This window comes from Thalia democratica, chromosome 3 (genome assembly GCF_965202585.1).
Source record: "Thalia democratica chromosome 3, ktThaDemo2.hap1.1, whole genome shotgun sequence".
Taxonomy (NCBI): domain Eukaryota; kingdom Metazoa; phylum Chordata; class Thaliacea; order Salpida; family Salpidae; genus Thalia; species Thalia democratica.
Genome location: NC_139167.1, coordinates 35,986,902 through 35,999,387, shown reverse-complemented (window position 1 = coordinate 35,999,387; position 12,486 = coordinate 35,986,902). Strand labels below are relative to the sequence as shown.

Below are 12,486 nucleotides of genomic sequence, written 5' to 3'. Positions count from 1 at the left end.
GGATTACCTAATAAGAAAATCAGTTGAGGAAAGGTATGATGCCTACAAATACGGAAAGGCAATTGGTGAAACGGTTGAATCTGTGGAGTCTTCCCATTGTTCTTGCGTCGGGTTAACTACAGCATTGAACGAGCATGACACGGACACAACAGAAGGATTGAACAAGAAGAACTCTCATATATTGGATGCCCCTCACTACACCAGATTCAGTCTTGCACATGAAAGTGAAGATGAAAATGAGACTGTTGAAAATGAAGAGCTAGTTTTGGAAATATAGAGTCCTTGGTAGGACTTTAAAGCTGGATTTAGGTTTCATATAAAAGAAAGTTTACTTGGTTTTTTTCAACATATATACTCACAGTATTTTTAATAAAAAAAAAATTAAAGTAGGTCTTCAAAACTTTTAAAGCTTTTTTTTTAAACTTTAAACAAAACAATTTTGTCTTTGTAGTCTTAAAATTGTAATATATTAGTTAAGAAAAGTTTATTCTTGTAGGTTAAAATTATAAATGAGCTTAATACTATATTCTATGCAATGTGATATAGTTTTTATTTTTTGTAAAACAGTTTAAGATTACTTTTATTTTTGCCCTAACTCTGTTAAGTTTTTTATAACTTTTTACTAAAAGTTAGTTTATCTACGATTGTCCACAAAAGTTATAAACCACAAACTTTGTTTTTTTTAACAGGTTTTTTTTTTGAATGTTCCAGCAATATTTTTTTTGATTTATGCTATTTTACAGTTAAATTTTTTTAAATCATAAACTCATAAAACAAGAATCGATTTACTTTTAGCATACTAATAATTCTCATAAATTTTCATTCTTTTTATATTTTATCATACATTTTTTGAAATACTTACTTTTATTTTGCTTTGTGTTCTTAAAAAGAGCTTTTCATTACTAAACTATTCTAGCTTAAAAGTTAAATTTAGCCTCTTTTACTTTTTTTTCATAATTTTTTTTAAGTTGAAAAAATATATACTGATTTTAAAGGCTTTTAAGTTCCTAAAAATAGAAAACAACCAGTAGTTATATTTGAAATTGGAACTGTTCTGAGATTTTAGCTTTATTAGAATTATAAAAATTGTTATAACACTACTAGCAAAATGACTATAATAGTTTTTACAGAGAGCACGACGATGCACTAACTAAAAATGTCGCGGGTAAACTCCAGACACACTCCCTTCAGGTTCACCAGCAAGCCGACGGTGGCGGCCGAGCGGAGTTTCGCCGAGAAGCCGAACAACATCATGCACGACAGGAGGGTGGTGCGGGGAAGCACCTACTCGAGGGCGTCGCTGCCCGACGAGAAGAGCCTCACGGAGATGGCGATGCTGTGGGAGGTGCGGAGGAGGAAGAAGCGGTCGAGCGACGTGAAGAGGGACAGTGTGAGGTACAACACGCCGTGGGGGAGGCAAAGCACGCTGAAGAACAACCAGACGGATCTCGTGTACGACGTTCTCGAAGGAACGGAAGCGGGAGACGCGGTCGAAGAGCGGGTCTGCAGGCCGCCCACGCCAAAGTACGTGCCGGCGTCGACGAGCGAGAACAAGGGCTCGCAGGTGAGCGTCGGCGATCTGTTCGAGTTCGACGTGGAGGTGAAGCCGGTGCTGGAGGCGATCGTGGGCAGGGTGCTGCAGCAGTCGCACGACGAGGTGATGGAAGAAGAGGAGCTTGCCGAGGCGAAGGAGCGGCTGAAGCAGTTCGAGGTTATCAGGAACGGGGAAATTGCCGATTTGCAGTGGAGGGAAGAGCAGGACAGGAGGATTAGAGAAGAGGTGAAAAGAAGAAGAGATCAAAGGGAACGGGTGGCGGCTTTTGAACGGAAAAAAGCTGAAGACCTCGAGATTAAAGAGTCGGCTAAAGAGTATATTGCTGGGTTACTGCCATCAGTTTTCGAGAGCCTGGAGACTTCGGGGTATTTTTACGACAGTTTCGTGAAAGACTTCAAAGAAAACTCAAAAATTGAAGACCAGGCGGTTAGAAGCCGTGACGCCGCAAACTTGTCGAGGGTTGTTCTCGACGTCATAATCAGAGATGCTGTCCTTGCGAGACGCGAAGTGCTCAAAACTTACCCGCCCACCGGACAAGTGATCAGCGACAGCGACAGCTGCCACGGCAAGGAATGCTGCGATTTCATAGAAACGCTGACGGCAGAAGAAGAAGCCGGAAGGGGCGAAGGAGTGACGTTCGACGAAAACGTGAAGCTTTTGAAATCGCATTCGAACTTGGACGCGCCGAATTACGAGTATCCCGGCGAGACGTTCGAAGTTCCGGTGTTTGAAAAGATGGACAGCATCGTCGAGGAGGAGAACGATGAAGAAGTTGAAACTCTGGAGTCTTTTTAACGAAACGATAAAATTGAAACTATAAGTTCTAACAGCACTAGACTTTTATTTGTTTTTTATTTTACGAAAAACCATGTTTTTTTTTTGATAAGATGCAGCAACAACCTTAGTTTTTTTTTCATTCAAACTTGTAACGTTTTAGAATACAGACTAAATGAAAACAATTGAAAAATTAAAATCGAAAAACTATTGTTATTTAGACTATGATTTGTTTAATTAAGTGTCAAAATAAAAAATATTTATAGCAAAACAAATAAAAAACTAAAAATGTACAGTTTTGTTATTTTTAAATCTTTGGTATTAAAAAAAAGAAACTAAAAAAAAAACAAAAAAATTTTTGTATACTTTTCAATATGTAAGAACTAACCTTTTTTGTCTACAACTTAATTTATATTAAAAGTACTAAAACAAAAAATCTTTATTACATTATTTTTTGTTTACTGTGCTTAGTTTGAGAATTTACTTAATAATTTTATTTAAGAGAAAGTTTGTAATTAAATGAACATAAGATCGAATGCATAGTTTAATAACTGGTTTATTCTTAGGTTTAGCTCTTCTGAAAATTATTCATTGAAGTATAGACAAACTAACAAAATAAATCTGTTGTTTTATACTTTACTTTCTAAGGTGAATAGATCGAAAGTTTAGTTACTATTTTGGAATTACATTACTACTCTAAGGTTAAATATTTGCTTTCCTGTTGTCTGTTTTGTTTTGCTTTATTAAAAATCAAAATCAAAAACCAAAGTAGACTATTGAAATATCATTAATTAATCTTAAATTTAACAACTCCAAAAATATTTATTGAGAAAAATTTGTAGCTTTGTAAAGCTTTAATTTTAAAGAAACTCAAACCAGTAAAGTGTAGGAAATGTCAAAGAATATAATACAAAGTTTAACTAATATATTTTTAACATAAATTTAGAAAAGAATTACAAGTACTAAAAAAATTAAAGACATTATAATGATTTAAACATCTAACTAAATTTTCTTTGTTAGTATTTTTGTAATTTACATAGGTAAATTAACATGAAAGTTAGTCAAGCACTTCAATTGCAAGCACTTTTAGTCTTTTATACATAATAGAAAATATACGGCTGTTTAGAAATATAAAAAAATATTTATATAAGTATCAAATTATAAGTACTAAAAATCTAAAGCAATTCAATTTTCAAGAAACTAAAAACTATTTATTGATTATAACAAGTTTGATCAAACTAAATTTTGCTTTGAAATGAGATAAAGTTCAGAAATTTTTGTGCCAATAAGAAGTCTAATTAGTTATAAGCAGTTTTAATCCTTGTATTTAATAGGAAAACTCATTTTTAATATAAGGCTACAAATAAAGTTTTTTTTTAGTTAAAAAATTAATATGTAAATGTAAAGTTAAATATAGTAAAAATTTTTGATGGTTAATTTTTCAAGTAGCAATAAATAGTAGCAATTAGCGGTTGATTTTTATTATAAAAGTCGCAATTAAAATAATGAGCTTTTTCCAGCGACGCTTTTCTCCACAATCCTTTCTCCTCTAAAACTTTCACTTGGAAGTCAAACTTTTTCTGGTACTCCATGGGTGGATCGTTGTACCTGGTAGTCATGACGACAACCCCGTCTCGCTTGACGACCCTCAAAAGTTCTGGGATCACTCCAGGTTGGAGCTGATCGACGGCGAACCCTCCGCAGTTGAAAACTCCGTCGAACGAGCAATCTTCGTAGTCCAGCCTCGTTCCGGGAACAACTATTTTCTCCTTCAGGTCCCGGTAAATCCCCTTTTTGCGGGCCATCCCCAGCATGCCGCCGCTTCCGTCCAGCCCGTAAATTTCGCCCTCGAAGCCCTGGGTTACCATGGCAGCGGCGACCAGGCCGGTACCGCAGGCGAAATCGAGAACTTTGGTGTCTTTCGTGTTTCCCTGCAGGAACTTGATTCCTTTCGTTGCGACTTGCGGAGGGGTGGTGTAGCCGAAATTTGAAAATTCTTCCTCGTACTTCTCGCATTTGTCCGTGTAGTTGTTCAGCACTCCTTGCAAATCGGAAGAAACAAAATATTCGTTGTGAACTCTGTCAATTGTGCTCGGCGGGTTTTCCATTCTAGATATTTATTATATAGTTTAATTGCCTTAAACTTAAAAAAAATTCCTTGAAAGTATGAAAAGTTATTAGATAAGGTGTTTCAAAAGGTTTTCCGCTTAAACAATTAAAATCTGTTCGCAAAAAATATTTCTATACGCCTTGTATTTCAAAAGATTTCACTTTTATACCAACTTTAATAAAACTTCGATTTTATTAAGTTTTAAAATTTTTTGAGATTTTTTACAGTAAATAATTAATATGTGCTTTAAAACTTGTACATTATACCAGTAAATTAATAAGCTGTCAAATATATTGGATTTAAAAATATATATATATTGACTAATATCCAGACACTAAACGCAAGTGTTTAATTTTACAAATTTAACATAAAGTTTAATAACTTTTAATTAAAAGTATTTCTAAAAATTAAGAATGCTTAAAAACAATATTTTAGTAGAAGACAGCCTAAACATATAAAATAATTACAGTGCACAACGGTAAATAAATAATTGTCTTAATTAACATAGCAACTTTACCATGGCCAATCTATAAATAGTTTATAACTACTGCTACCTGTTTGTTATTTGAAGTATATAAGCTTTGTGTAGATGCTTTATTAAAAAAATATTTTTAAGTGATATAGTTTTTAGCATAAATTTAGTAAGTCACCAAAAATAAGTATGTTACTTACGAGATTTACAGATGACTTATTACGTATAATAAACTCAAATCTGTAACGAATTTGTGAAAAGTTTATGAGCAGAAAAAAATAACACTATTATCTTTTCTCATGACATTGTTCTTTTGATAAACCTATATATTCTTAGTCTTTTAAAATTCATGTTCTAAATATAAAACTTTCATAAACTAGTATCTCAATAAAATATAACAAATATAATTTATTGAAATCAACCAATCCATTTACTTAATTTTACTAAACTAACATATTTATTTTTTGTACTAAATATCTTTGTTTAAAAAAAATCTTAGAAAATGGTTATAAGGTATGAATTTTTGATTGACTATCATACTGAAAAGATCTGTGTCAAACTAAATCCTAAACCTGCTTAACTAAAAATATTAAATAAGGAAAAATAAAAAATAAACAACAACTTACAGCTAAAACAAAACTTTAAAATTCTGTTAACATATAGTTATGATATTATTTTCGACAAACTTCAGTAACTATTTAAAACTAAAACATCATACGTTATGATAATTGTAAAATTAAAAAAAACATATTTTTACTATTTAAAATTTTTTTTTTTAGACAAACCCTACGTACGAAGTATGTAATATGAGTTTTTATGTGTAAGCACTGCGTTTACAACATTAGACTCTTGTGACGTCAGTGTAACGTTTTATGTTAATAATGACTTATTGTTTGCATCAATACTAACAATATTATTTACATAAACAAAATTAATAAAAATAACTTTGTTTTTGTAATTATAGTTTACCGAAACTTCTAAAATCACTTAGAGAACATTTTTGATTAGAGTTTTTAAAAGAAAGGCTTATTTATTCAATTACTTTTTAATTTATCGTCCCAGCTGAACTAATTTGTTTATAATCAAAACATGTGTTTACATATTTATAGTTAGATTTATATCATACACTCCTTAAACTTCTGTACTAATAGACTACATAATTTGATGTAAATGTATTTATAAAATAAAAAAAACCTTTTTTTTTACTTTAAAAACACTAATAACTCAAAAACCAAAAGCCAATCGGAAAAGAAAAGTTTTAATAATTTAGAGATATAGTATATATATGTTTAGAAACTTATTCTAAATAAAATAACTTAGCTTTTACCTATAAAACTAGCTTGTATGTCAATATCTTAACCTAGGGGTATGGTTTAAAAACACAGTTTTACTTAAGTAAAACGTTTAAATTATTAAAAAAGCAATTTAAAACTGAAGACAAAGAATGAATATAGCAGTATTTTTACAAACGCAATTTCCTTTCAGTAAAGTTTTTAAACGCAACTTTAATAACAGAGAGCTAGTTACGGTAATTGTTTCGTAAAACAAGTATAAACTTACAGTATACTTCTAAAAACTAGTAAAAATTTGCTTACTCATCATAAAACCAATTTAAACTACTAAGTTTGAGATATAATGATTAGCAACTTACGAGGTAAACTTTAAATATGTTTGTCTAAATAACCTCTACGATAAATTGCTTAGATAGTACAAAAAAAAAATATTTAGCTTAAATGAAAGTAATGCATTTAATAGTGTACATCTTACTGATAAAACTTCTGTAACAAAAGTATAAAAATCCCTTCACGTAAGCATTAGTCCTTTAGGAACGATAACGCATTACAAAATGTAACTAAAACTAAAAAAACATTGTCATTAAAAAATTAATGCAATAAAGCTAACCATAAAAATCAAATTTTATCAAATCATATGTTGAAAAAACGTTACAATGAAGTAAATTGTTACAAACCAATAAACTTAAGCTTTTTATTTCTAAATTTCTTTTCATATAAATTATTTTTTTAACGCATCGTTAACGTTCTTATTGTTGTATTTTTTTCTTCGCTTTATAATAACACCTTTGTCTTTTGTCATTTGTTATCTGCTGGTGTTATGTTTTATTTATTTCCAAAGGTTCAAGCTAAATTATTTATACCTAAGCTTTGTAACTTGGTTTCTAAAAGAAATATATACTTATTTTCGCTAAAACTAGTTTATCTTTTACTAGTTTAGAACTTCGTTTTATTTGACTAATTTCTCCATAAAAATAGAGTATCTTATACTAAACTATTTGTAATAAATAATCTATTTGTATATCGCTTTGTCAGAGAAAACATTACATTGGTATTTGTGAAAAATCTTGATTTACTCATGGTATTTAAGAACTTTGTTTATTAAAGTTTTCCGTCAATGTTGTGTACCTGGTAAAAGTTTCGGGTAGTTTTGGCGGTTTTTGTATACTCAAATGTGTAACAGAGTTAACCTAAGTTTCGTATGAACGTTTTGAATGTATATTTAACGTTTTTTCAGTCATTTCTTCGAAGTTTTTGATGAAACTAATACAAACAGTTTTACCAATGAATAAAATAAAGTAAAGACAAATAAAACTTTCTTTTACTAGATTAACTTTTTTTTCACGAAATTACATATTTACTTAAAATTATAGGCTAAATGAACATCATTAATAATTCAAGTTTGTACAAAAATAAAATTACTTTTTTTATATCATTTTCTCTCAAATTCTTAAAACTTATGGCGGCTTCAGTTTAAGTTTATACATTTTTAATGTTTAAATTAGCTAGATGTTATAAAATTTTTGAAAGTATTATCAAAACATTTTTAAACTTAATTTTGTAAAATCGTTCTGTTTTAAATAGTTCAAATTTATTTTATTACAGTTAGAACCAAATAATATTGTAAAATCAACTTAGAAATTATATTAGGTTTTATATACTTGTAATGTAGCTTTTTGAAATTACAAGTATGTAAAAAGTCTAAAAAGATAAACGTTCACAAAAAAATATTGATAACATATGAGCTTATGTTTGAAGAGTTATATAATCAAAAAAAAAAAGCATTTTTTTCTTTATAATAGTTTCAGATTTAGTATCAAAACTACAACTTTAATTTTTGGTATAGTTTTTTCAAAAAAAAAAGAAATCAAATAGTTTTTAATCAAACTATAAGTTTAACTTCTGTTTTTTTTAATACAATAGCATAATATTTTTTGCTTCATTTCTTTAAAACTTTATTTCTGATACAAAACGTTTTGTTTGTTATGATATTAATGCAAATTAAAAGTAAAAGACTTGTCGACTGATAATCAAACTAGTATGATAAATCATTATGTAAAAAGTATAGATACAGTGTAAAGAAAACAACATTTTTTAACTACGATACGAAAACTTTTACAAAGTAGTTTTATTATGTTTAATCATTTTGTAACTCTTTCACAGAGATAAAAATAAAAAGTGTTTTGCTATATAAAAACAATAATAATATCTTTCAACAATGAAATAGAAAAATTTGTATTTTGTGTATTTAGTATTAATGTTTTTTGATGTTAATATTCAAAATGAGGAGTTTTGTAAACATCTGAAAACAAAACTCCAACAAACAATTCTTTGTTAATAATTTTGTTGATTTGATATATTTGATTCGTTCTTCTCTTATTATTAAACTAAAAGTTTAAATAGTTTTATAAATCTTTTTTATGTATTAAATATTAGAATGGTGTTATCAAATTTGATGGTTTTAAATCTTTTAAAGGTTAACGAAGTTAAGAAAAACTAAACTATTAATAAAGTGGTTTTTTGCTCGACGATGCTGTACAAACCTCGACAACAGAAATCTTCTTTTGTACATCAGATGTTTTGATAAGTTATTTTGAGTGCTTTTTGTTGTTTCTCAACACACAATAATGAGATAAATAAATTATAAATGTACTAAAACATACTGCTGCTATTTAGTTTTTACTTAAGATATGGAAAAAAAAATTCTGACGTAGGTTTTTATTTTTTCAAACCTGATTTATTTATTTTTTTGTTTAGTCCTTTAGTGTTCGTAAAAACCAATTTTTTCAATTGAAAAATTAATAAAATTTTATAGTTGTTATTGTGGTATAAGTTTTATTAGAGTAACTTTTTCCAATTTTATTTAGCTACCGGATTTAGTGTAATTACAAAACACTTTAACAAAAAGAAAAATTGTTGTTTTATTTACTCATAATACTGTTAACATGATTTATTTTTGCACTTGCCGGAATTTTGACTGCTTGGAAAGCTGAAAAGATCTTAGTAGTTTGACTGATAATCTAATACAACTAACTGTAAATTTAAGAGTAAAAGTTTTTTTTTCTTTCATACGTTGTATTGTATAAACTGTGAAACATTCATCAAAAAAAATGTTTAGGACCTGTGATTTTTTTGTGTTTTATAGATATTGAAAGTCTAAACAGATTTTTTTGTTTATTCAAAGACTATTTTATAATTATCTAAATGCCGACACACATTTTTAAATTTATTTATCAATTTGCTGTGCGCAGGTTTTAAGAATTTTAAGAACAATTATTTTTTTTTAATTTTGAAAATTGTACTAATTGTCTTTAGTCAGCTTGTGTTTAAAAGTATTTGTATGTGTTAAAGCTATCATTTATAACAACTATAAACAGCTTAGGAGTTCTCCATTATTTTCAAATGTTACATAGAAGATTAGTTTAATACCAAACATAAAGATCTGTAACATGCTTTCCAACATGATGGGCATAACTGTCTTACAACTTAAATCTGAAAGTATACTTGAAATGCCTAGTAGTAAAAGTGGTCTTTCTACGTGAGACACTTTTATAAATCGGCAATACTTGAAAACAACATTTATTTTTTAACTGCTCAGGTAAACTTAAAATGAATACCCAGTAAAACTTTTTTCTTAATGTTATCTATTTTGTTATTTTTTATGTTCATTTTTTAATCATAAACCTTAATTAAGTCATTTTATTGTTAGTTTGTAAGTTTACTACCTCTGCTTTGCACTTTTTGTTACGAACTGTTAAACTTATAAATAATATTCAAGTTTTATTTGCAGTCAGAAAAATTTAATTAACCGAATAAAATATTTTGTAGCTTTAGTGTTTATGTAGCGATTTTAATTGATGTTGTACTTTGCAGTTAAACAATATAATACTTGTACATGATGTTATAATCATTGTCAAAACAAATGTTTTAGTTAAGATCAGGGATTTACAAATAAATTTTTTATAGTTGGCCCCTTGGCAGAGATTTATAAAAAATTTACTTTTATGTTTTACTCCATATTATAAATCACAATATCTGGTGTAAAATAGTTGTTGTCGCCTTACTGGTTATCGCCACCGTTTTTTTTTATTGATTACAACTAAAAGAAAATCCTGTGTAAATTATCCCAAAGAACTTTTATTACTTTTCAATATTAAACTAAAATTATAATTTGATTTTTTAGAAAAAAAAACAATGGTTAAAATTCTAAATCGTCATTCTATTGTCCCTTAACTAGTTAGTTGTTATTACCCAAGACTTAAAAAATTACTGATAAATGTGCGATATCGCTTTCTTTTGAAAATATTTGCTTAGACAGATATTTTTTATCTCTATTTTTTAAGTCAATCGGCCCTGATTAACTTTTATTGAATTGACATGAAGAGTTTTTGAAAACTTTTACACAATCAAATTGTTTGATACAAAGAAATTAAATGCATTATACAGCATCGTTTATTTGTATTTTGCTTGTTTAAGTTTAAAAATGATAAATAATCTGAAACATGGTATAATAAACTATTATGGTTTTATTATTTTACTTTCAATATTTTTTTTCGACTTTATACTAGCTGGACTTATTCAATTTGTATATATAACCTAGGTAATGTAGTAATATTTTAATATTTAATTAATGCGTTATTATGTTCTTAACTTAGGTTTTATAACATGGATGCAATTAATGTAGTAAATAAAACTTAGAATACTAGGGTTCATTTAGAAAACTAATTGTGAACACATTTAAAAATGTTTAATCAAAATTTAGTTTTTTTAACCTAATAGTATAACAACATCTTAAAAAATAATATATTGTCAAATTTAAATACATTAAAGAGTAACAATCTGTTTTAAAAATACTTTCTACTCATACAAATGCACAAAGAGTGATGTGTTGCAAATTAATTGTTATTGGTATACGCTTAGAAATTTTGTAATATAAGAGTTTGTTTACAATTATACTTGTTATTAAATTGTTTATACGGAATTAAAATGCGCATAAACATGAAAATGATTATCATTACGTAGAGTTTACAATTGATTTTTTGAACTGTATTCCTAAAAGCTTAATAAATAAATTAGGATATTGAAATAAAACAATTTTAATTTTAACGACCCTTTCTATTTGAACCAATTTTTCGTTTTTGCGCAAAAATTCACAAAAAAATTTTTTTTTTAAATATATATTCAATGAAAAACAGAAACAATTTTGTAGATAGAACAGAAAAATTAAACAAGTAATACTGAGTATTCATAACAAATAATACTTAAACATTCAGCTAAACAAAAATTTCAACTGGACCAACTGGGAGGTATCAGTTAAGTTTTACGCAACAGGAACTTTGGTACAACATTTTACTTCTTTCATATTGGTGAGTTTAGATCTCCACTGATCTTTTAGAACATCATAAATAAACAACACTGTAGTGTCTGGTCTGCGTACTCTTCGTGTTCCAAAAACTATAATTTTGAAACCGATGCTTAATACTTGACAGCTATAAAGTTTCGGTATTTGTATTATTTCAGTAAACACGTTAGAATTGCTATCAAACACTTCACAGCTACTAGTTTTAGATCCACCAATGACAAACAGTTTGTTACCAAGGCCAACTGACCCATGAGCAAATCTTTCTTGAATCATATCTGGTAAATTATTCCATTTGTTTTTAAAATAGTCACATGCTTCAACTGACTTTGGATAACGTTGTCCACCTGAAGCAACAATTTTCCTTTAAAAACAGCATATTCTGCATGATCAAATTTCATTTCAGCAATGTATCTCCATTTATTAGTTGTTGTGTCATACTTTATACAACTAACTTCATCTGTAAATTTACCACCAAAAAGGTATAATTTTTTTTATAAAAGAACAAGCACGATACCACTTAGATATTATACCTTTAGGGAGGCGAACAAAATTGTTTTTTGTTAAAAACTCTTTAGAGAAGTTTCCGAGAAGTTTTGCTAAAGAATAACCAAAATCATCATTGGAATAATATATTTTCCCTTCATCACAAATTGTTAAAACACTAGATTTATAAGGTAGTATTTTGTCATAGATATCAAACTTAAAACTTGAGTACACCTTTCCAACGTTTGTAAAGCCAGGATATTTTATTTTGTACACATCTGCTTCATCGTAGTGATCTTCATTTTTTATCTCGGAAGAAACAATCAGATCAAAATCATCTTGATCACAATATCTATTTTGTTACAAGACAGACAAATTTTCAGAGAAAGTTTTGTGTGACATCATAAGTACTGTAATAATATTATACACTTTAACCTA

General features: G+C 28.3%; 2 protein-coding genes across 2 annotated transcripts; one reads left to right on the top strand and one right to left on the bottom strand.

The window, feature by feature from the left end:
* The first annotated feature begins 1,156 nt into the window (after positions 1–1,156).
* LOC145832229 (radial spoke head protein 3 homolog) lies at positions 1,157–2,350 on the top strand. Its single transcript, XM_082939550.1, has one exon. The coding sequence runs from the start codon at positions 1,157–1,159 to the stop codon at positions 2,348–2,350; it is 1,194 nt and encodes a 397-aa protein (XP_082795676.1).
* A 1,412-nt stretch (positions 2,351–3,762) lies between these two features.
* LOC145832228 (methyltransferase-like protein 27) lies at positions 3,763–4,437 on the bottom strand. Its single transcript, XM_082939548.1, has one exon. It carries the CDS (start codon positions 4,435–4,437, stop codon positions 3,763–3,765), a length of 675 nt encoding a protein of 224 aa, XP_082795674.1.
* Between the last annotated feature and the right edge of the window lie 8,049 nt (positions 4,438–12,486).